We start from the raw sequence: 25,619 nt of genomic DNA on the forward strand, positions 1-25,619 counted from the left end.
AGGTAGAAGGAAGTGAGAGCCAAGACAGAGGAGGGGAAGGTAGGGTTTTTAAAGACGGCTGAGGTGGGGGAGTGCGGGGGGGTTGAAGCAAGGGACGAATTTGGAAAGATTTGGGAGTAGTAATAGTAGTACTGGATGGAAATACATTTGATGGAAAATGAGGTGACATCCTGTCATCTTTCAGGTTGTTGCTAGAACACAATATCCTTCTAGTACTCAGAAACACTGTAACATGATTTTCCTGCACAGACAACACTGGCTGTGTTCTGTAGTGCCTCTATACCAATTTAACTTGAGGGAGCTGTTGGATTATATTAAAGCTAGCAAGCTAGGCTAAGATTGCCACATGATAAAAGGTAGTTACAAAGGCCTGATGATCTGAACATCAAGTCGCACCAGATTTTGCGTTATACCATTTCAACTGAGGCATCAGCAGGCCCTTTGAGATTTGTGTTTGTCTCAAATTATATAAAGGAGGGTATCTACCTGGCTTCCACTCTCTCTTACTGTTCGAGTTGCGATGATGGAAAATAACCAAAGGATCTGGTAGCTGAGTAGTTTAAGCCCTGTCTACAACATGGAGGAACTGCAGGAGTCAACACACATTATAGGTGAAGCTTAGCAGTGTTTAATAGCATCAGGATTTTCTGTGAAAACAAACTAAAACCTTTATCAAACAAGTGAATTTTTACCCAGCCAGAAATACATAAATCTCTTTTTTGAAATATTGCTTTATGTTATATGCTCATTTCCCTTTTCATCCCTTTCTTTTCTTTTTGTTTTTCTTCTTTTGTTATTTTGCTAGTTTAAGCTATTTGAATGATATTTTCCTTCAGTATTTCACTAAATAACTGATGAGCTCACATTGGAAAATTTTCCCTGCCACAAAGTCTGAGAGGACTTTGCAGTGGCCCTGTGATTTATATCACTAACGAGTTCTGCAGGCTCTGCCCAGACTCCCAGGGAAATTTAAGCATTTTTCCCTAGCTAGATTTCCACTACCTGGAAAAGTGGACTGAAGATCCCTGGTTCATGAAAAAAAAAAAAAAATCAGAAGCTGTTCTCATTTTGAAAATATTGGCTGTGCAGTGGTTGCCATGTTCTGGAAAATATTCCTTCATCATCAAGGTAATCTTCAGCGCCAAGAAAAGGAGCTTTTCAATTCTACAAAGACTGCAGGGAGCAGTTTGGAGGCAAGAACATTGTAAATCTGGTTTATTAATTTTCAGTTCCTGTGCAGTTTTAACAGGAATTACTTTCTACATTCCAGTTCAGTATTTCACAGAAGTGATTTTGTCCAGTGGAATTGAACAAATATTACTTCAGATGGACATAGCAGTATTGTCAAAATGTAGTTGCTTTTTGTTTTTCCTCTCCAAGAGGTAAAAGTAAAATATAAAATGAAATTTTCTATTGGTAAGTAGTTTTTAAACCAAACCTCAGTTCACAGGGCATGGCTACGGACATGGAAACAGACTTTGTTCTGTTGCAAACATCCTTCCCAACATTTGTAGCTTGGCTAAAAGCATGTCCATAGTGGGACTTAAACACATAGCAGCATACATACCATTTTAAGTACAAGTTATGTTTATTATTTTTTAATGATTGCAATTGAGATTTTTTATTTAGTTTTATTGTATAGTTTACTGAAAAAAAATCTGCTGGATGTCGGATGCTTCATCTTTTACTTTTTCAGTGGACAAACAGACTGCATATATTTTGTGTCAAACTTGCAGACCTCAATAAGACTATTAATAAGAAAGTTATTAACTACATATTAAGTTCCCAGATCTTAATGAGGCAGCTTACAATTTACAAATGAAACTATTTTCGCAATTGCTGTGTCCTTGTTTACTATGACTAAATAATGCTGATGATAATAGTAATAATAATAATTACAATGATAATAACAATAATACAAAGCCTGGGTTAGTAAAAGGAAGTGATGGGAGATCGATGAGGAACATTTTTGCAATGTGCAGACTTAAATATTTAAACCTTTCATCCAAGTCTGTGGTGAAGTCCAGCTCAGCCAAACTCTTCAACACTATAAATCTAAATAAATCCCTCTTTTGTTCTCTGTGTGTATCTGTCTTTCTATCTGACCCTCTCCTTCCCTGCACTCAGTCAGCACCTTCTTCATTTGGCAACATCTTCACTCTTATGCGACCTCTCTCTCTGGACCAATAAATGCAGCCAGGCCAGCATTGCAGCAGCTCATGGATATTTTATTATTTTTATGATTTTAGCAGTTGTCCAGGGTGTGATATTAATCCCTACAGTGATAGAATACTGTATTTCAGGGGCTGGTCTGTTAACTCAGTTTACCTTCCCTGTCTTTGACAGTGTTAATAGAACTGAAATTTTATGGGCAAATGAGCAACGTAAGGGTTCAAGTTAGCGTCAAGGTTAGTGTTAGACTTTTATTCCTCTCATGTCAGGGTTATTGCTGGTGCTGGAGTCATAAAAACATTAGTCGAGCTTAGCATTGAGACTGGAGGTGAGGAAGAGAAAACAAAAATCTTTTGAGAAGCTTTTACTGCAATGTTTCCTCTCCGGTGGGTCAGGTTGAACTGATTATCAAATGTAAATAAACTAGAACATAACACCAAACAGACCACATTGTGGAGATCCAAAAGAAAGGTTCTGTTTAGAAACTAGAGAGGCAAGACATGTTGCAGCCATAGAGATCTGTTTAATGCTGCACCAACAGCTACTGTATTATGTGTTCCCTGTTGTTTTCCAACATGCGATTCGTCAGGCTATCTTCAGGATGCTTTTTTTAAAGGAGCCATTAATGAAACCCCTGGGCCATTGTCTGCTGAGGCAATTAAGTGTTAGAGGAAGATAAGTTGTTAATGGCATCTCATTAACCCTCCAATATCTTGTTAAAAGTAAACGATCTTAATTGCCGTGTGCAGCAAACATGAACCTTTCACAGGCCCGTGTAAAAATTGATGAAGCTTTGATAGAAGGGATGCATGATCGCTGCTGTTTTCTATTAGCAGGAAGTTCTGTTTTCCTAAATGGATGTTTTTTGTTTTTTTTAAAAACAGCATGATGTTTTACTATATGCCATGTAAATAATACAGAGTTTGTCTTACAGACAAGCTGCTGCCTTATTTATATGATTGTATCAATTAATTGACCCCCACCCCCCCATCCTTTTTCCTTTCTAGTACACTAACTATGAATATGGTGAGTTCTATGACTACAGTGAAGGAGAGTTAACTACTGACACTCCTCCAACTGAAGGAGCCAAGACGGAGGTAACAACTGGCATATATTGTTACACAATCATCTCTCTTAATGCTCTTTCTTCCCCAGTTCCTCTCACAGGAATGCCTTTTTTAAGCTACTTTAGAGATATGGTTCTCATGTCACTTATTTTTCATGTTCATAGTGTTGTGAAAAGGAAAAATAGGTTGTAGTGTTAAAATTTTTTTATGCTCTAACCATTTCTTAGACAAATGTGGGTGAAGACTACTACACGGGTGAGTATGACTACACCACAGTGGATGGAAGTCAGCCTGAAACTCCCACTGAGACTGAAGAACAAGGACAGGTAACGTTTTAGAATTCTATATTGTTCAACAAATATCAGGACTTAATTCATTTTAACAGTCAGATATTAATCAAGAAAATACAAAGCATATGGTTACTTCCTTGAAATAATTACAAAATTATATTCCAACAAAGAATATTTATAATGTTAACAGTTGTAGATAGCTATCTGGTTACAATCTGAAATGGAATTAAAATGTCAGTGTTTTGAGTCATTTTCAGAACAAATGGTTCCAGTGCTTTAGGGGTTCATGTGGTTCCTCAATTAACATCCACCTAACATCTGGATCAATCATCTCACGCTTGTGTCACAAAAGATTCCTCAACACTTAGTTGTAAGCACCACAACTGTTCCTAGTTCTTGTGGTTTGGATGTAATAAAAAGGAGGATCAGACAAAGTTTCTGGACTATGTGGTCCACAAACGCTTTTTGTTTTTGGTGAAATTACAAATGTTTAGACCACAGCTACATATTTCAAATCTAGACCATCATTTTTTTCTATTTTACATTCCAGTTAATATGAACACATATTCTGTCTGAGTCTTTAAAAATACTTGGGCCTCACAAACAGGACATTTTTAATCTAGTTTGGAAGTTAAAACTTTTTCGAACAAAAAGAAACTGTCCCTGAACACAGTCCGGATTAACAATGAGGTTGGATAAGGTCAATGAATGAACCATAACCACAGGAAAATCAGCAGACAGGCACATCCCCTTTGTTTCTGCCATATCCTGAATTTGGCAGTTCCTGTCTTAATTTGTGTTAAACCATCACATAAAACTTGACATAATGAGAAACATTTGGGTGTTGCTTTAACAATGCTGCCATGTTCCCTGACAATTCTCTGAAGCTTGCTTTGTGACGCACCGGTAGGTGGCTTCAGCCAGCATCATATTTATTTGAAATAAGACGCTCAGAGGATGATCAAAAAGCAACAATAAAGCAAAACAGATTGCTGACGTAAAACTTGAGGGTTCTTCGTCCTTTGAATGTAAATCTCCAGGACTGTACTTAATTCTTTGAATTCTTAAAATAAGGGGACACTCTTGTAAAACATTCTATACCTAATGATCTTACCAAATCACTCTGAATCACTTTGTTAGCTTTTGCAAGCATATATAGAAAAGGATAACTGAAAAAAAAAAATGTGTGCAAAATCTTTCAACTATTTTTAAAATATATTTTTCTTCTTAAAATGTATTGATTTTGTTTTTCTATTTATATTTCTATTCATATTTTAAATTTTGCGATCAAAACAAATACATTTTTTTGGATCAAACATAATTTAAAAAATTTGGAGCATTTCAGTGTATTGACTGTGAATTAAAATATAAATAATATGTCATCTTACTAACAACATCCTCATGTTCCCTCCCACCTCTGCTCCCTTTTTGTGTCATCTGGATTGATCCAGAACTATGATGGCGAAATAGTCGATGATTACATCACTGGTGTGGAACAGGTCGGATTAGAACCCACCGCTGCTGTTGAAACTGCTGCCCCAGTGGACACAGAAGAAAAGACAGATCCTGGCACTGATGTGTACGAGTTTAAGGAATACGACCTGAAGGAATACGACAATAAAGAGTTTGTAGAGAAGCCATACGATTATGGTGATTATGGTGATTATGGAACCACTGACACCAAGACGACATCTGAAACGTATGAAGATGAATTTGGTCCTGGTGTCCCAGCGGAGACTGACTTCAGAGAGAGCAGTGTAAGTGCTGGGTTGGGGTATGGTGGGGATGGAGATGGCGGTCAGGAATGTGGAAACATTGTGAGATGCTGGTAGCATTAGTTTGATGGTTTGTTTTTGGTGCCATTTTTGTTTTCTGTTTTTAAAGGTGTCAGGTTTTATATGAAGCATTCTTCACGTGCATGAAACACAAATATACCAACCAGCACAAACGCACATCTTGTCTTTCCAAGTCCCCCCGCAGATAAACAGATGTCAGCCCAGCTGTCAGTACAGACACGACCACTTTGCCATGGTGACCTTTGCTATTTATTTAAGATATGCTACATCTTGGTTATCCCAATCTTAATCTGTTAACCTGATACCAAACAGAATCTTTGCAAATGTTTTTTTTCATCAAATCCATCTAGACCAATAGAATGAGCCAGACAGAAATATCTCCAGAGCCAGTGCCTATTGTGGCTTGTTTCCAGTCTCCATGCTTGCCTCAATATATACAGATTCTTATAGGCAGGAAGTATCTCAGTCTCTGTTGGCTTGAGAGCCGTCTACATTGGGTTAATCTGAACTACTCCATTAGTGAACTACACTCTACAATTTCAAGACACCACAACCCCACTCAATGACTTTCCTAGAAATATTTTCCATTTCTGACTATATGTACAATCTAATGGGTTATGGACCCACAAGAAGTTGGAGGTTTGTGAATTCCTCTTGTTTGAAGTCATTGTGTGGATAGTGTCAGGTAACAACCTCTACATTTGTGCACAGCTGGAGCCTTTCTGCAGTTCCCAGCCTTAAGGAAGCTTCATAAATAGGAGACCAAAGTCCAAACTATAGTGTCTTGCAAAAGGATTATTATGGTATCTTTTTTTTCCACCGGTAAAGATTCTTGTCACATTAAGTGCCACTTAAATCCTTTAAACCACACAGACACGATTCAGCATTTGGTGAGCGTTTTTGCACAGTTTTGCTGTTTCTGAAGTGGCCACATTAAATTGGAGGTACAGACCCAGAAGGACATCTGCTCTTCAGTTTTTGTGATATCATTGTTGCACTGCCTTCACATATAAATGTCTGGCCTGAAACTGAACAGCTCATATGCTCTGTGTTATTTTTTAGGTTACTGGAGGTCACAGTTACCTGGGAGAAAAAGGGGAGAAGGGTGAACCTGCCGTCATTGAGCCGGTGAGGAAAGAACTTCACTGCTATGTTTCACTGAAGGAAGATGAAAATCCCGCTTTGTTTAAGTGACTTTTGTCCACCAGGATTAAGACCATTAAAATATCCATAGTTATAAAATATAAATATATATTAGAAAAATGGAGAAGAAAAAACTATGTCAAAGAATGAGTTCTCACTCTGAAGATGGAATTTGTTAATATGACAAGAATTGTACTTTGAAGATATTAACAGATTATCTATCTATCTATCCCTGTCTCTCTGTCTGTCTCTTTGTCTGTCTGTAAATCTATTTCAAGTTTTTACAGCATTGTTATGAGTGTCCAACAGAATTATTTAATGATTTATAAGAATGAGATTCTTTGCATATTTTCTGACAAATAAGATGTATGTTCCCATTACCTGTTCTCTTAAATTTCAAAAGGATGAGTCAGTGTCTTTTCTTAAATGATCATATCAGTGTCGTTTCTCTTTATTACAGTCTCCATTGAAGGAAACAAGGCCAAATTATTTCATTAAAGCAGTAATGAACGTGAATCTTTTTCCCTTTATATAGATTTGGCATAAACATTTGGTTTAATGATCTCAGACAAAACACTGTCTGCACAACACTGTCTGCGTGTGTTTAAGTTTTCGGAGACCCATCCCATACAATTTATCCAAAGATAAACACTAAAATTACAGCTGCAGTTAGCGTCTCTCCTCACATATCATGTGTGCCACCACAGACAAGCATCCAAGTCTCTAACCACACATGCAGCATATAGAATTGAATGTTAGATAGCTCAGGAAGTGCTAATTTTATGGTCTGAGCCTCAAACCCAAAGCAAACTCTTGTTTTCATTTTCCCCCATTCTCCATTGCCTGTTGATTTACACACTGCCCTGATAATGCTACTGTATCTGCTTTTTCCTTTTTCAGGGAATGCTTATAGAAGGACCCCAAGGAGCTCCAGGCCAAGCAGTGAGTATCACATTCTCCCCCACTCCTGTCTGCCTTCCACAGATGGAGAACAGCTAAATAGGGAAAAATGTCTTTATGGAAAGAGCATCAGCCCCTGCCAGTGAAGCTTGAGTTGGGAGAAACAAGCAAAATGTGTGTATGTGTGTGTGTGTGTGTGCGTGCGTGCGTGCGTGTGTGTGTGTGTGTGTGTGTGTGCATGTGTAAAAAGGGGGATTGGGGCTGATCTCATTTTGGGGATTCATTCTTTTTGAACCTATGTCTATGCTTCTGTCTTTGGCCAGTTCATCTGAGGTACTGCTGGTTAGCAGCAGTTTTGGATTTGTATAAACATATATTTTAAGCATATGTGTGTCTGTTTGTGTGTGTAATCACAGGGTCTTCCTGGTACCCCAGGATTGCAAGGTCCCCCAGGTCCCCATGGAGATCCTGGTGAGAGGGTGAGTCAGACCTGGCTTTATTTCAAAGATTATTACAGATGTGTCTGGAAGGCTTCATCATCTATTCTGTGTTTATCATGAACACTTAAATTTAATAACCAGTTTTACATTTCTAATGCACAATTAAAACGCATCGTATTTGAACCCATTAATTCAACTAGTACATCAAGCAGAACACATGTTTTCACACTATAACTGACAAATGGTTCTGGATTTCTTATTTTAACCTTAGTCATTCATCTTACTTAACTTGTGGGATGATGGGAGTCAGTTTTGAGATACAGCACTTCTCCAATTCTACAACAGTGAAGTGAGGTTCAAGGATTTTTTTTTTTGAAATATGTAGAAGCCTGACTTTTCTCAAACACTTCCTCCCAGCACCGGGGGATTCCTCTCATTCATTTGATTGATTGGATGATACAGAATAAGTGCTTGTCAAAAGGTCGGATCTTAGCTTGTTTTTCCCAATTTCACCGCGCCCCTCTTTCAACAGCCGTGTAACACACCTACATATTCTGTCTCCTGAGGTTAACTCTTAAATTGCCAACAATAAACATAACATTCCACCTTCTGTGTGAACAGCAGACATTTCCCCACACAAAAGGTTTATTGTTCTACAAAGTCAAAGTGATCAGAAAGTATTTTGTTGTCCAAATGTCTGCCCTCCCTTTAATCCTCCCATGAAAAACAGTCCTGCTAAGAGTTGACAGGGGGAATTAAAAAAATTCGCTGCTGTAGTCTTGTGGTTTTCCGCTGCGTAATACCCTGAAGCAAATGTCTGATTAGCTTATTTCTTTTGATCACACCCTCCTTTCTTTCAGACTCACTTCTCCTAGCCATGTGGGACTGCCATTAACACTAGACGTCGCTGTGCTTACTATAAATGCAATGCATATTTATCAACTCTGGTAATAGCAGAGAGCGACACCCACAGATTGAAATTTCAAAATTTAATTTGCTTCAATAAACTGAAATTTAGATCTGAAGATGTCAGTTGGTGTGTCAATGACAAACTTTGTTGATGTGAAGTTTTTCGAAGTCCTCGGTGTCAGCTGAGATTTGATCTCATTTGATCTAAGGATCTAAAGATGCTTTACTTTCGGTTTTACAGATCTCAGTCAGTGGAAAAAAAAAAAATAAATTAAAAAAAAGGTTTTTATGTAAAAATGCTTTTCTAAGATACCATGCTATAGCACACAACTAAAACCCTGGGCTATAAGCAAGTGAATGTACAACAGCCATGGCTATGGTTTTAAAATCCAAAGCTCTGCATGCAGAAATAAACTGAAAACATCTGAAAACCCCGTCTGACTGAAAAACACCTTCACTCCATCCTGATTTTTCAGTTTGATGTATTTTATCCAAACTTAAGTTACACATACCTCATCCAACATTCAGTATTTGAAATCCTGCACACATATCTGCCAAACACTGAAAATGAATCTTTTGGTATTCTCAGTATTACATTAACAGATAAAAATTGCAAAAACTGTTTCAATGTAGTCTCAGATTATTTTGTGAAACATTTTTGTACAGCATACCATGCTCCTCCCGTGTTCTAAAAATGTTTTTTTCTAAATTGTTACACTTTACCTTTAAATTGAGATTGACTGATTCTTTGAGTCTTTAGAGTTTCTGTAACTTGTTTTTATTAGCATTCTGTGTTATATGAAGGCTCCTTCCTCCTATGACTATATCTGCAGGGCTATGCCATATTTTGATAACTGAAACGTATATTCTATACTTTACCTATTGTCATGTGATTTTCCAGGGTCTTCCAGGGCGTCCTGGTCTTCCTGGTTCAGATGGTGTCCCTGGGCCTCCAGGTACCGTTCTGATGCTTCCAGTAAGTCCAGCCACTTTCACACTCCCATTTTCTGTCTTATTTCCTCCCATGACATCACTTCATGTCAAGTTAAACTCAGAGCACGTGTGTGTATGTGTGTGTGTGTGTGTGTGTGTGCGTGTGTGGGTGGGTGTGCATGTGCGTGTGCATGTGCGTGTGTGTGATTGTGTGTGCGCACGTGCGTGTGTAAATATACGTATAGATGTGGGGCATGGTGACATCTTTACAGATTTAAATAAATAAAATGTTTCAAAGGAATCCCCAAATGGGACCATTAGATGTCACACTCTGTAAAATGGTGTGAGGCAATTTGTTCTTATTTGTGCTGCTTTGTTGTGTGTGACAGTTCCGTGCTGGTGGTGAGTCACACAAGGGGCCTGTGATTTCAGCCCAGGAAGCTCAGGCTCAGGCCATTCTGTCTCAAGCCAGAGTGAGTATCTAATGCGATTCCAGTTTCATATGATAATGTTCTATGGATTAAGTGTACTAATGTTCACATTGAGAACCTAAAAATTGTATTCATGAAAATTACTGTGGACAAAAAAACACATGACTAAGAAATACAGCAAGTTATAAATCAAGGAATGTACCCGTGTGAGGATATTTATAATCCTGATTACAAAGGTAACACATAACAAATTCACTCCCATTTAATTATCAAAATTCCTGTTGCATGATGCAGTTGTGAGAAAGGTGTGTTCTACATTTAACAAGATGGAATTAATGAAGTGCTGCACAAACACCAAAAATACACACCACAGTGCTCAAAAGTAGAAAGAACATTTAAGAAACATAAAGACACACTTTGACACTTGTTTAATTCTCTTATGTGCACAATTACCCCAATCCAAATATTCTCATGTTTATAGAGTAACATGTGATTTTAAATATTTTTTTTGTGTGTACTTGCTAATATTGAATAACCAAGCAGTAAATATATCCTAAATAACTTTTTTTGTCAGTACAAGACAGGAACAGGAACAAAAACCAAAGTGGTAATTCCTGAACAAAAATGAAAAATTTGGACACAATGAGGTCTTTTTGATACTGCTTTCTTTTTATTTAAAGAAAGCAGTGCGGGTTAGTGTGCTCAGTGGATGTTTAGTAGATCAATGTCCCAGAGTCCTGCTTCATTATGTAAATTGACGTGACAGCATCTAACATTTTAATTTTCAAATATATGTGAGTAATTTTCAAATAACCAGCATGTGATGGACCTCATTCTGGGTTTAATATAAACATAGGTGCTATTTTCTTCTGTTTCTATCTATTATAGTTTCTATCATTTTTAAATCACTTCACTGGACAGTGAGAACCTGTCCACACAGAATTTATGGCTGCAAAACACACATTAACCCAAGTTCTTATGACAGTCAAGATAATATTGTTTTTTTTTTCATATGATTAATTAACACAGGCAAAATCAAGTGTCCATTATTGCAGTAATAATAATTCAATAATCAAGTGCCAGCTGACATTTGTCTTAGATGTTGTTGTTCTGTCCATTTTACAGCTGGCTATGAGAGGTCCTCCTGGTCCAGCGGGAATGACAGGAAGATCTGGTCCTGTCGTAAGTGGCTTTTGTAAACCTTCTGCACACACACACACACATACACACATGCACACACACACACACACACACACACACACACACACACACACACACACACACACACACACACACAAATTCCTATTTACCTGTGGATGTTCCAAATAGGAGTTCCACAACTCTCACAATCTGGCTATTAATCCTGACCCAGTTTGTCTGGTATTATCTAATTATGAATAACAATATATTTATTTATTTTAAAAACCTGTATTAGATAAACATTATAAATAGTTTGTGTGGATCTCTTTCCAATTGAGTACATTAGAAATTTCACAATACAAGTTTAACATTATGCATTAAGCTTTGGATGTATTTGTTTTCTTGCAGAATGACAGGATGGCCCATTATTTGGCTTCAGCGCAGACACTTTCATTTATTTAATCCTTGTATGCATTTCTTAAAGGGAGGGCCTGGTGCTCCTGGACTTAAAGGAGACGGTGGTGATCCTGGACCACAGGTGAGAGGAGTGTCCTTTCTCTTTGTCTCACTGTTTTTCAGCTCAAAATATCTTAAGACATAGAAAATGGAAATTGGAATTACCTGCCATTTTGCAATGCTGTATGTATGTGATCATTCACATTTTCTTTACAGGGACCAAGAGGTCTTCAGGGCCCAACTGGTTTACCAGGCAAAGCAGGGAAGAGGGTAAGAGTTTATTCATTTTCTTCATGGTAATTCTGTTGCCTGGAGAACATTAAGGTTCAATTCCCAAATTTCCAGTATTTTATGCTAACACTAGTGACAGTGCCCAAAGAAAAGGGCATGTCTAGTTTCAAACATGGCCTAATTTCAAATAAATCAGATGCATCCCATTATTGACTTGGTTTGTTGTGTACTCTCACAAAGTCCTGTTTATTTAACTATAAACTACTTTGGAAAATTGTCATACATTCCCTTTTTTGTCCTTAAAACACATGCAAGAAAATTCAGTTTCATTTTTAATGCAGTTTCTGTGCAGCCTGAAATGATAATTGCCTGTACTTCAGGGTCGTAACGGAGCTGATGGTGCTCGAGGAATGCCAGGAGAGGCAGGACCCAAGGTAAATTACACACCAGTGGATCCAATAAACCAATGTCTGTGGCAGGCATTAAAATGCTGTTCTGCAAAAGGGACTGACAGAAATAACCACTGTTGTTGTGCTGTTTTAGGGGGACAGAGGATTCGATGGCCTCCCTGGTCTTCCTGGAGAAAAGGGGCACAGAGTAAGTATGAGGAGAAATCTGGGTGTGGTGAACAAGCAAAGCTTGAAAACAAACATCATTAAAGACTTTGATCTGTCTCCAAAAATAAGATCTTTCTGCCTCTTATTTCTAGACTCAAATTCATAGTCTGTACTTGGAACAGCATCAGGGATGAATGGTAGTTAAAAGGTCATAGCTGGGTTTTGGGGTTGATAGATATGACTTCTTAAACTGCAAAATGCATCGGTGTCTTTGAGAAGACATCAGAGAAAGTGAAACCAACTGTCAGCCAGAACTGTGTGGACTGCATTTAACCGGTCCTGGAAGAGAATCAGGTGTGTGAAGTTCGGTGTTGAATTTAGACCTCCGTAGACAGCCGAAAGAGAGAGAGCGAGAGAGAGAACAGAGATCATAGAGGGTTATTTCTAGACTGACTGCCATGCCTTATCCTAAAATGCATAATTACAGGGCTACCGGTCCTTGTAGAGCACTACAAATAGTGAGCTACAAAGTAAGTCCATGCCAGTTGTGGTGACCACACATATTGTGAATTAAAGGGTTTTTTGATCTCTTTTCAAAAACCCTTACAGATTTTTTTCAAAATTCAGCACAAGTTCTTGCTCTTTGCTGTGGGGATAAATCATTTAGACTTTCTTGTGTAATTCCACTCTCCGTCTGTGTTAATATTACTTTCCTGTAATTTTTTTTCTTTCACCTTAGGGAGAAGTTGGTCCAACGGGTTCTCCGGGATCTCCAGGAGAGGACGGTCCAAGAGTAAGTAGCACATGTGTACTCAAAGAACTAAACCTTGATTTTAAAGTCTGAAGTTTTACACTGCATTCCTCAACACACATTCTGCCTCTTTTTATGTGTAGGGTGAAGATGGTCAGACTGGACAGAGAGGCATGGCTGGAGAAGGCGTAAGTCTATTATCACAATTGGACAATGTCGAAAACTACACCTTTTTTGATGTAGTTTTATGAAAATAGCACCATTATCACGTGCAGGTCCTTAAGAATGTAGCTTGACCTTCTTCAATTCCTTCAACTGTAACAATATTCCAGTCTGCAAGGACCATTGCGTTTGTAATTTTGACCTTTACCAAGATGTGATGATTCTCAATAATAAATGAGAAAACAGTTTTGTTCTTTCCTAATTCCAAAATTTTTGCCATATTCTGCCCAGTTTGCTTTAAAAACCCTCCTTTATGAGGAAAATTTAATTTAACTTATACACTATTCAATAGATGACCAATTACAATAAAACAAAAATGATTAAAAGTGCATGACAGTTGAGATAAAACACTTTCATGCTCCTTCCTTGAAATGCACGTGCAATTATCCTATATGACCATAGAGGGGCTGTATTTTATTCATTTAAGACTCGTTTGAAGGCTTTTTAACATGTCTACAGTTTAGGAAATGTTGACAATTTTTATTGCCTGTCTTTTTCTAGTTACAGCACAATTTTAGACAAAATAACACACTGAAAGATGCGATATTATTGTACGTATTTCTCAGAAGTGTCTACCACTTTCTCTTCTTTTTTGATGCATAGGGTCCTCGTGGTTTGCTCGGCCCCAGAGGGTCTCCTGGTCCTGGAGGACAACGTGTTAGTACACCTAACCTCATAATTCCCATTCTAATCATAAGCTGTATCCTAGCTGTATGTGATTCATTGTATAAATCTGATCATTTTAGGGTCTTCCTGGACTTGATGGGCAAGCTGGTCCCAAAGGAAACATGGTGAGAAATGCTTTTGTATATCCATTTATAGGGAATTTTTTTTTTTGCGTAATTCTGCGCAGAGTGAACCGTTAATCAGCAATTACTTAGTCCGAGGCCAAATGCATTTACAGTAACTGAACTTTTATCCCCGTATGAAATAAGAAAAAATGTTAAATATCATACTTTGATATGAGTAAGCCAGCACATTGAGAACTCCATGATGACAAGACAGTCAAAACTGACTCAGCATGGTTCCATTATACATTCAACTTCCCAGAGGGTCTCTGTGGGACATCTGACTGAGGGCAACTGATCATTGTTCAGGACAGCTGGACTTGCCCACATGATGTCTGTGGTTGCTGACTCACTGAGCATCTGACAAAAGAAGAATCTGAGAAAGACCTAAGAAATAAGCATCTGTTTGAGGGTTAAAATTGGAATATGCTGTGCTTCTCATTAATTTCTCCAAACTAAGTATTAATCTCAACCTATTTTAACAGTCAAAGCAGAACTCTTCAAAGTATCTGGAGCAGTAGAGCTTCCAAAAGTGTTGTTGAACCCTTCTGGAATTCACACCAGTCGCTAACATATGGATGTTTTTAAGAGATATTTTATGAGTGAAGATGTTTTTACTGTCTGCATTTGGATCTTCCATGATTTCACTTTACACTCAAGGTTCTGTTAACAATCACAATCAGGCAACTTAAACCTGGTTGAATCCAACATTTATATTAAGTGTTTGTTGTAACAGCTGGAGCAGATTGCTTCACAAAGATCTTGTCTGTTTTTGAATGTGTGACACACTAAATCTTAGCAGGGAAAGCGAACAGACCATCATTCCAGTTTGTCTCATTAGCTTTAATCCATACCCAGATGGCTGTCCAGCCTCACAGCATGCATTTAGAGAAAGCCAAACTTACATTCTGACCAACCTCCAGATTTTAGGGTTTTGATAGGAACTAAACATAACTGAATGAGGCCAGAACACAGACAGCTCTGCCGCATGAGTCAGTGTATCATATTTCTCCCCGTCGTTTACACCATTTTGATTCACAATCTCAACACAGATTGAATAAAGCCAATTTCACCAAGTTACCCAAGCAAGAAATTTTATATAAAATTTCCATTTAACCCACAGGGCTACATGACGTTTTGAGGTTTGCTACAAATTGCCTAACATTTAAATTATAATTTTCATTTTCAGTGTAACCATTAGAGCATCATAACACAATAGATTACAGAAAATGGAAACATTAATTGCATCTGTCTTTTTTTCCCTCGTGATTTGCAGGGTCCACAAGGAGAACCAGGTCCTCCTGGTCAGCAGGGTTTGCCTGGCCCACATGTGAGTTTTCTCTGTTTTCTAACCTTGCTATGAAAATTCTGCTTCCACTACAGTGTCCACTATCCTCTTCTCGCCTATCCAATAATCTCATTCTTCTCATCAGCTACAATCTTCCCCATGCTCGATTCTTGATGTGCTAGATCCTTGATGTGCCCTTGAGCAAGGGGAACACCTTGCTAAATCTTTACACTAATCTTACACAGAGCTTCACAAGTGTTCTGTAATATGTCTCTGTGGTCACAAAGAAGAAAACCATCCTCTGTGTCCTGCTGAAATGAGACATATTGTAATGATTTGATAGTACTTAACCTAATTACCTTGTCCAGTTGGTGGCACAGTGAAAAATATTCCGTTTTGGAATCACATTTAATACAAAACAGTACACCCAATGTTGAAGCCAGGTCAAAATGACTATAGCCAGGTAAGATTTTTAGTCTTGCAGATTCTTGTAGCCTGGCTGAAGTTTTCCCATGGAATTTTTTAGCAGGAGCTGTACACATTGTACAAATAACTACATTGCATTTATACCTGGCCAGAGGCAGGCCTGATACCTTCCAGGGAACAAAATGTTCATTTCACTAAGTAACACAACTCATTAATTTTAACTATTAATAACTGTTGATGAAATCTCATCGTGTGATTTAACTTTCAAATGACTGCAGTACAGAATTAACTTCCTCTTTCACAGCTGAGTGAACACATCTGAATAGGCAGCAGGAAATGGATTAGTAAGAAAAACATGCAGGGCTGTAGAAGGATGAAGAAAAATAAATTACAAAAGAAGTGAATTGCATACAGAAATACAGCACCTTGTGAAAATAATGCCACACACTTTTTCAAATCGACAAAGCAGTTTTTCTTTTTTGCGAAATGTTGAACTTCGTTTTATGTCAAAATCACATCTGGTTATACAAGAACAATGGATATGGCTGGCTGTTCTTATAATAGACTAATAACAAATGTTTTTCAGGGTCTCGTTGGTCCTCAAGGTCCTATCGGCCCTCCTGGTGAAAAAGTAAGTAAAGAGGGAACCCAGTCACTCACTTTCTGTCATCCCACCACAACCCTGCTCTGCTGCCCCAATAAGTGAAAGTCAAAACCTCATAAGTGATTCTGCAGACATTCGGCTGTCTGAGGCTACAGGCCTTTATTGCCTTCACTAAGGACTAAAACACACACAAGGATGAACACACACACTGACATGCATTGACACACAAGATATGCATAATACCAAAGCACAAGCAGACGAACTTCCGCATGTCTTCACAAAAGTCATCGACCCACTTTCTGCCTATGTGATTATTCAGCTTCCTTTTCCTTTTTTCCTTGCAGGGACCTCAAGGCAAACAAGGTTTGGCTGGTCTTGGTGGTGCTGATGGCCCTCCTGTAAGAAAGACATACATCTTTGCATTCAGCTGACCAACTGACAAAACGATCAACCGTGGATGAATTTCTTTGACCTTTTTTTTTTTTTTTTTTGTAGGGTCACCCAGGTAAAGAAGGTCCTCCAGGAGAAAAAGGAGCAGCTGTAGGTGACATTTAGTTAACGTTTGTTTTAACTATTCTTTTAGTGGAAAATATGTGATTTCTCAAATAATTATCAAATTAGTTACTGCATATAAAGCGCACTGGTTGAGGTGGATGATAATTACATTCGACCTTTGTTCAGTGCACATTGTGTACCAACAGTGTGAAGTTTAATACAACCACAAAATTTAGATAATCTAAAAAAAAAAAAACCTACGAACACATACACACTCTTTGCTGGAATTTGATAATTATGTGATTTTCTGTGAGTGTTCTATGTGGTAACTACAATGAGCTGGCACTGCTAAGTTCACCATGATGGTATATTATTTGCAGAGCTGTTCATGAACTTTATTTTTATATAGAGGGTTTACTGTAGGGGGAAAAACAGAGTGAGAAATCATTATCTACTTAAACTGAGACACATTTCATTCAAGGCTGATGCTTTTAATTGCCCACCGACATGACAATGTTTTGTTTTGTTCTGTTTTTTCCAATATTCTAGGGTCACCCTGGTCCTATGGGATCCATTGGCTACCCTGGACCCCGCGGTGTGAAAGTAGGCACTCTATTACGATGGATTTCCCTTTTCACAAAATTACATCCTGACTCTATTTTCTTCTTTTATTTCTCAGGGTGCTGAGGGAATTAGAGGGCTCAAAGGTGGCAAAGGAGAAAAGGTAAACACTGCTGTCCCCCTTTCTGATTGACAGATGTTGTGCCTCTAAAAAAGAATAGTTGTAATTCTGTCTCCAATAAGGCTTCCTCGGAAACCAGCAAGTGGAAAAAACTCCTAAGGCCCATCAAGCTGGCAGTTAAATCGTCATGCTACTGAGCTGTAATGGAGTGTGGAGCATTAAACACAATAAGGATGTTTGTAGTAGGATAGATAGAGAGAGACAGAGAGAGAGAGAGAGAGAGAGAAAGAGAGAGAGAGAGAGAGAGAGAGAGAGAGAGAGAGAGAGAGTTCCCATTCTTCTCTTGAATGAATGTTGATTGAACTTGGTACCTGTTGCTACCTCAAGATCACTATTGGATCCACTCCAGTAGTGAAAATTGAAATAAATCATAAACTACCCAGAATTATTCAACTTATGCAAAGCTAGTAAAACCCTAAGAAATTAGTCTGTAAGTATTCACAAATTATATATTATGTGACATGCATATTATTTTTTATTATGGTTTTGTTTCATTCATAAAATAATGTCATAAACATTGGTGACATGTAATTTCAGTTTTCTGACTATTTTTTGAATGTTTATGTTACACATAGAGAAAACACTAAGGAGGAAAACAAGGAAAAAGACTTAAGACTACATTCTGGCTTTTACCCACCAGATGTCAGTATAACACAAAAGAGAAAAACAGTCAACGAGGTTCCGTCTTAAGAAATATTGATGTGTATGTTTCATCCAAGTGGCCACTAGATGTCAGTGTTAAATTATTGTTAGGTGCTTCAACCAACCTGACTGCTAGTAGAGCAGAAAAGACATGATAACCTTGAGTAAATCTTCCTAATATTTTCATCCAGGTCTCATAATTTTAAAGTACTTTAGGGGTGAATTGTTTTTTGTTCATGTTTTATCTCTGTGATATTGGATAAAACACTATTTTTATCTCGTTTTTTCCACAGGGAGAGGATGGATTCCCTGGCTTCAAAGGTGACATGGGTCTCAAGGGTGACAAGGTGAGTCATCACTTATAAACATAATGCTTTCACGTGTAGCTTTCATGCTTCTATGTTCACATTCATAGAAGACTATTAAAGATACTTATAATGTTTTCATTCACTTTCTTTGCAACAAGGGTGAGTCTGGTGTGTTGGGGCCACGAGGAGAGGATGGCCCTGAGGGCCCCAAGGGCAAATCAGGACCAACAGGAGAAGCTGGTGGACTAGGATCAGCTGGAGAGAAGGTAAGTAGTCAATACACAAAATTGTAAGATGGTACTTTCATTGTAGCTCATGTGTGTTAGTGACATCAGAATTTTAACTCAAGTTTAAGTTCAAGTTTAATTTTAGAGCAGTACTGTGTGTAAATCCAATTAAAAAGTTGGACTGATGATAAAAGCTTCACACAACAGTTTTTTCATTGCTGCTAATAGATCAAAAACCAGCTTTATGTTGCAAATATACGAAATATCTTTCTCAATAACAACATCACATTTATACTCTAAAAAGAAATACTAAATACAACAAAATGGTCAGACTGTAAGTGAGTAGGATGGGAAATAATAGTCATTATATTCATATAAGAAATTTTCGCATTAGTTTGTTCAATAAAATGTTTTCTTGTGTTTTAATAATTGATTGGATCAATCCACTTTGGTTAAATTACATCATTAAAGAACAAAGTAATAATCTCAGAGCATTTGTGATATAATTAACAGTAGAAATGGGTAATGCCCTAAGATGATTGGATATAATGGAAAATGGTAGACTTTTGGAAATTAACATGTAGCTTCAAAGTAATTTCTTTGTGTCTTAAAACATTTCACTCAAATTACAATCATGATTTCCCACAGAGAAGGCACACACTTTTTAATGCTGTGATGCACTACAGTAATTCTACATGTTATATCCTCAGCATAATTCAGTTCTTATAAATATAACCGTACATTAGCAATGTAAACTACCCGCACCAGAATTAGTAGTAAATAGAGTAGTAAATAAAGATAATAAATATATGATTAGATATTAACAATCGACTGTACCTCTTAAAGTCCATATTGTCTACCAAATTTGGACTAAAATGAAATCATATTAAGGTCTTCAAATCAAAATGGTATCACATCTGTGTTCATTTTATCAAAGAAATAAAATTTTGCACAAGAAAACATAATTTTGTGCTTTACAATGTTTTCCGTGATCTATAATTCAGCATCCAACAACCTTCTGTCTGTAATGACACACCAAGAATTTCTCATAGTTGTTTTTTTTTTCTTTTGTTCATTTTAGGGCAAACTTGGAGTTCCTGGATTACCTGGGTATCCTGGCAGACAAGGCTCCAAGGTGTGCGCAGAGTATAATTTTTCAGTCTACTGATCAGTCCAGACAAATTCTTAGGATGTCTCCACTTGGAGGTTAGAGATTATGCTAAGTTGTGAGGAACTAGGGTGGGAAGGGGAAGGTTTGTGAGTCACTTTAGTGGTTAAATAGTCTTCACTACTTTGGATGTCATTCTGTTGTCCATACTACATGTGTGCAGATAGTAAAATCATGTATGTATAACTTGCCTTTCTTCAATTTCCTGTCTTGCTGACTGATTCTTATGCGAACATAAACCCACACCCACTCACTGTCCTCTCACCACTGCTATTTTAGGAACCTTAAGGGTATCCTCCTTAAAAGCTTCCTGGGTTTATTCAACAGTGTTACAGCACTGACCACTATTCCACAAATCCGCTATAAAGATGTGCTGCTGCAGCTACTTCCTTCATGCTGCTGTCAGCATTGGCAGATTGGCGCTGATATGATGGGTTGGATGCACCTACTCTCACAACATTGACACAGCTATGGGTCTGTCTGTTAATGTCAGCAGGATCTGAGCTTAGTGAAGATACAAATGAATGAAGTCTGGATGAGTGGGACTAGCGCAGAGGGAATGAGTATTGATGTGGAGGCCCAGTATTTTTATAGTAATCTGAAATAAAACTCAAAGGAACACGTAGTTTGTATCCACAAATGATTTTGACAGAGGATACCCACAACAATTCCCAGTTAATCATCAAATATTCTTTTAAGTCTACATAGTTAAATAGATATTTGAAAGAGGAAAGAATATGGTGCAAATAGTGTCATAGTCTCCTCTCTGTAGTCTGCAGTTAAAAAGATTTCTAAAAACAGTAGAGAAACATCAAGCTTTTAAATCTGTGGCACGTACGCTAAATAAACACCATGAGTCAAGGTGTTCTCAGTAACTTAGTTTGTGGATGAAACCACAGGCCACATCTATCAATTTAAAATCACTTTGTGTTCAACAAGAGTTGAACCTTTTCCCTGTATCGTTTCACAGAATTACAGAGATCAAGAGCTGTTTGCTGTGACAGACAACTAATCCTTTGCACAGCACCATTACTAGTATTAAATACCACATCATCCTCATGACTGGGTTCAGGGTCAGAGTCCTGGGCCGTTAGCAGCCTTTATCCCCATCGATCAGCCTGCGCATGAATCCCCCCGCTGCCTATGCTTTTGGCTCCTGCACCCCATCACTCTCTGTTAACAGCTTTCCCACTCTGCTAATTCTGGATGTCATTTGCAATAGCTTCACTGAACTGTCTTATCTCTGTGACGCAAGTCAGGCTTGTCCAGTACCAGCTCCACTTTCAGTTTACCGAAACTGCAGCCCTGTGAAAAACAAATTAAGCAGCATAGATCTCCCATTCTGCTGGCTCCACAATGTTGGGCTGCTCTCCTCTTGCGATTCCGCCCACGATGCCTTGTTGTGGTGCCTTTGCTTATACTGCAAAAGAATGATGCCTGGCATGCATATGCATGTGAGTGGTAATGTGCACTATAGATGTGCATTGTATTAGAAGTTTTTGACATCTAGATGGCCACATATTTGTAGTCTTGACACAGAAATATTGGACTTAATTTAGTTGAATATACAGTAAATTTTGCAACGTAATGCTGTATAAAGAGAATCTGCACTTTTGAGCCGCTTGGTGCTCCTTTTCACCCAACAGTGGCCTTCCAAGTGCTGTTTGTTTGACAGGCACAATCATCATTTTCAGACAAGTTTCAGCCTGCTAAAGTCAATAACTAAATGATCTGGTTCCTCTCTCTATATCTTTGTCTTTATTTGTCCTCATTGTCTGTTTATTTTCTTAACTTATTTCCTCTCTGTGTGAATAACCTAATGACATCCCTGTCAGAAAGAATTTAAGTGGTGAGGTGATGACTTATCCTGGCTCTTGTTTGGCATCAAAAGAAGGTTCTCAATCTTTTTTATTTCCTTTTTTCCATTTGTTTGATTGTAAACCAGCTCTGGCTAGTTTGACAGAGCCTGTGACAGGGCTGCAGTTTTTCCCTTAATTGGCCTTGGTCTGCATAGCACAAAAAGAATGGTGGTATTTCTCTTAAGCCTCTGTCACAATATCACTTGACTCAAACCACAACTTTCTAATTCACCTCTTTCCCTCACTCTTTTATTTCTCACCCTTTTTTTTTTAACTTGCCTTGCAGGGCTCCAATGGTTTTGCTGGATTCCCGGGGGCAAATGGCGAGAAAGGTGCAAGGGTAAGCTACAATATACTGTAAATGGTGGCTGTGGGCTTACCTGGGAAGTGGATGGATTTAAAGAGAGATGCAGTCGTGTTGAATACGCACATGAGTTATCATGGTGTGTGTATATACACACACATATATGTGTGTGTATATACACACACATATATGTGTGTGTGTGTGTGTGTGTGTGTGTGTACTGCATGGGTAGATAGATAGATAGATAGATAGATAGATAGATAGATAGATAGATAGATAGATAGATAGATAGATAGATAGATAGATAGATAGATAGATAGATAGATAGATAGATAGATAGATAGATAGATAGATAGATAGATAGATAGATAGATAGATAGATAGATAGATAGATAGATAAATAGAAACAGGATGGGCAGAGGCTAACTGTGCTTATCATGCTAATTTCTTTTTTCAAATTAATTTCTCAGTTTCATAAATCAATAATTGGCCTCATGGGGCTTCACACTCACACTCTGAGCGCTGATATCCTTTCACATGAAAAAAAAGATGGAACAGAAAGACAAGAAATCCTCTCCCAGTGTGGGCAGACACTCAACAGATATCACATTTGCTTTATTACAGTTCAGGAACCAATTGGTGTCGACATTGAAGTTTGACATAAACTATTGATGTTGTAGTTGTTGATGTGTTATGTTGTAGGATGTGTATTTCACTAGACTCTCATGACAGAAAGTAGTTGTCCTATAAGAATTAATGAATTTAGCCTCTGATAATTCGCAGTAGGGTAATTTCAGCTCATCCAAAAGGTATCTGGATAGGTTGTGTGTCGAGCCTCTCAATTACAGGGCAGTCAAGTTCTTTGTCATCAGCCTCTAACCTCACGTACCTCACCTTGCCAAGGTAAAACAGGACATGGCGCTGTCCAAATATTCAGGATGAAAGCTTGAAAAATGATCGTGAACTGGAGCAGTAAGATGTCTTTTAATATGGATTAAGGATCCAAGTTGGAGGCTTAAATACAAAAAAGACATCCTAAAAGTTTTGAGCATTCTTTTTTTTACAGGCTTCAGGCCTTAGGATTTAGCACTCAAGGGTTGACTGACAGATACAACTATGTTGGTAATCCATTGGGTGGTCCCTTTAAAGAGGGTACAGATGAAGGGTCGAGACCGAGGGTTGGAGGGGTGGGAGAGCTGCTTTTGGTGGGACGAGCTCATCTTTGCTTTAGACAGACACCAAGAGGGAGACACTCCTGGCCCTGGCATTCTTCAACTGACAGGCAGTTCAAGCTGTCAAGTGCCTCTGGGTATCCACTTACAGCAGCAATTTGATTATTTATTTTTGGCCGAAGACCCTCAGATTGTTCTGTTTCATCTCACATTCAAACCCTTTCAGTACTTGCATTTGCGACTGTGTGATGTTTGAGCGTATTTATTATCAGAGAATTGCTTTTGCTTCTGAAAAAAAGATGAAAAAGTACTTGTATTGGTCGGTTGTAGAAAAAATGATTTCATCCTAAATCAAGCTTCTGTTTTTCTTTCTCAGGGAACTGCTGGCAAAGCAGGCCCTAGAGGACAGCGGGGCCCAACGGTAGGTATTTCAACTGTCCGCTCTCAATATAAATGATTTATTGTGTTGAAATGAAAATATCTTCCTTTCTGTGCTTGTGTATTCATTAAATCTTCTTGTCTTTTGGAGCCTTATGCAATGAATTGTACAGTTGGTTGTAAAGAAACTACAATTTATATAGTTACTTCCTGTGTTTTGATGGGTTTTTTTAATGTTCCCTTATACCAAATCGCAAAATCTTATTACTATTACTATATTACTACATTCCATGTATGTAGGGTCCACGTGGCGGCCGTGGTGCCAGAGGACCCACTGGAAAGCCAGGTGCAAAGGTGAGAGCCAGATCCATTTGAAATACTGTACATATGTAACAACAAAAGTGGTTATTATTATTAAATAGAGAAAACATGAAATGAACAAAATGTAGTTGAAAGGGCTATTTGTTTGTTTTGTCCCAAATCATCAAAATTCAATAAGTAAAGAAACATACCATATTAAAGATGTTTGCTATTTTTGAAGTCCAGCAGAAAAAGAATAGTGTGTGTGTGTGTGTGTGTGTGTGTGCGTGTGTTTGTGTATACAGGCTTGGTATATAGCCTCTCAATCAGTACTTTTAAGTTTAGTCACATTTCATACTTGACAGTTTTTTGAAAACTTTGACAACTGTTCCCTGTCTTCTCTCTGTCTTCAGGGTACATCAGGCAGTGACGGCCCACCTGGTCCACCAGGAGAGAGGGTTAGCACCAGCTATTTTTCAATCAATATTTCTGAAATAGTAAAGTGATGACAGCTTTGCATCAAGTGCTTTGTAGTTGAATCTCAAATCAAAATGAATGGCAGTTATTTGTCAAATTACCGTTAAATCAAATCAGTGTGTGTATTGTCCAATAGCTGTGTATTACCAGCTTTAAATTAACAATTAAAAGTGAATGCTTGATAAACCTACTATCATTTTCATTTAAGGGACCTCAAGGACCACAGGGACCTGTTGGTTTCCCCGGACCTAAAGGGCCAAATGTAAGTAGCTGCTGTTAAAACCTTTGTGAGTTTGCAGTTTTGACACAATTCCTTTAGCTCTTCAAATATTAATATGCACTTATGCCCAGACGTCCTTTATTAAATGTCTACATGTTCCACCAGGGACCACCAGGAAAAGATGGGCTGCCTGGTCACCCTGGACAGAGAGGAGAAACGGTGAGTGGGTAGTTTTATCCATGAATGCATAATGTCATGTCATATGACCCTGGAAGTCATGTGTCAGTACCCGCTCAGTCTCCCAGGACGGTTAAAGAAAAATAAGGGAAGGCAGAGAAAAATGGAAAAACAATCCCAAATGTATTCTTTAAATATATTCTTAAAGAGAAAATAAATCAATACAATGAATGTAATATAAGAGGTGGGCTGACTTCATGATAAGGTGGATTTTCTGCTTTTAATATTATCACTATTTTTAATAAGAAATCGTTAAAAAATAATTTCTTTATTAAATGATCAATGAGAGTACATGCCAGTCTTACCTGTATGGTGAGCTTTACTTTTGTTTTCCTTTTCAGGGCTTCCAAGGAAAGACAGGACCTCCAGGACCTGGCGGGGTGGTTGGACCGCAGGTAGATATGTAACACAAATACACAACCAGGTGGAATCCACTGCTGTACTTTTCATATGTCTGTTTTTGGAGATAGGTGGACACACTGAAAGTTAAGTACAGTATATACCTAAAAAAGCCCCTGAGTCCAAAAAATAGAACCATTATGCTTA

The 25,619-nt window shown here is 38.0% G+C and overlaps 1 protein-coding gene across 1 annotated transcript in view; it reads left to right on the forward strand.

The window, feature by feature from the left end:
* LOC137612302 (collagen alpha-1(XI) chain-like) overlaps positions 1-25,619 on the forward strand; it is a 74,745-nt gene that overhangs the window by 18,986 nt on the left and 30,140 nt on the right. Inside the window, exons 6-38 of the mRNA XM_068340766.1 lie at positions 3,180-3,269; positions 3,467-3,565; positions 4,981-5,286; positions 6,388-6,453; positions 7,369-7,410; positions 7,785-7,847; positions 9,619-9,693; positions 10,040-10,123; positions 11,207-11,263; positions 11,706-11,759; positions 11,894-11,947; positions 12,289-12,342; positions 12,452-12,505; positions 13,205-13,258; positions 13,360-13,404; positions 14,042-14,095; positions 14,185-14,229; positions 15,503-15,556; positions 16,527-16,571; positions 16,889-16,942; positions 17,040-17,084; positions 17,589-17,642; positions 17,719-17,763; positions 18,717-18,770; positions 18,890-18,997; positions 20,040-20,093; positions 22,272-22,325; positions 23,838-23,882; positions 24,140-24,193; positions 24,553-24,597; positions 24,825-24,878; positions 25,002-25,055; positions 25,415-25,468. Coding sequence (XP_068196867.1) covers positions 3,180-3,269; positions 3,467-3,565; positions 4,981-5,286; positions 6,388-6,453; positions 7,369-7,410; positions 7,785-7,847; positions 9,619-9,693; positions 10,040-10,123; positions 11,207-11,263; positions 11,706-11,759; positions 11,894-11,947; positions 12,289-12,342; positions 12,452-12,505; positions 13,205-13,258; positions 13,360-13,404; positions 14,042-14,095; positions 14,185-14,229; positions 15,503-15,556; positions 16,527-16,571; positions 16,889-16,942; positions 17,040-17,084; positions 17,589-17,642; positions 17,719-17,763; positions 18,717-18,770; positions 18,890-18,997; positions 20,040-20,093; positions 22,272-22,325; positions 23,838-23,882; positions 24,140-24,193; positions 24,553-24,597; positions 24,825-24,878; positions 25,002-25,055; positions 25,415-25,468 — 2,169 coding nt within the window. The remainder of the gene's footprint in view (positions 1-3,179; positions 3,270-3,466; positions 3,566-4,980; positions 5,287-6,387; positions 6,454-7,368; positions 7,411-7,784; positions 7,848-9,618; positions 9,694-10,039; positions 10,124-11,206; positions 11,264-11,705; positions 11,760-11,893; positions 11,948-12,288; positions 12,343-12,451; positions 12,506-13,204; positions 13,259-13,359; positions 13,405-14,041; positions 14,096-14,184; positions 14,230-15,502; positions 15,557-16,526; positions 16,572-16,888; positions 16,943-17,039; positions 17,085-17,588; positions 17,643-17,718; positions 17,764-18,716; positions 18,771-18,889; positions 18,998-20,039; positions 20,094-22,271; positions 22,326-23,837; positions 23,883-24,139; positions 24,194-24,552; positions 24,598-24,824; positions 24,879-25,001; positions 25,056-25,414; positions 25,469-25,619) is intronic.

This window comes from Antennarius striatus, chromosome 18 (genome assembly GCF_040054535.1).
Source record: "Antennarius striatus isolate MH-2024 chromosome 18, ASM4005453v1, whole genome shotgun sequence".
Lineage (NCBI taxonomy): Eukaryota > Metazoa > Chordata > Actinopteri > Lophiiformes > Antennariidae > Antennarius > Antennarius striatus.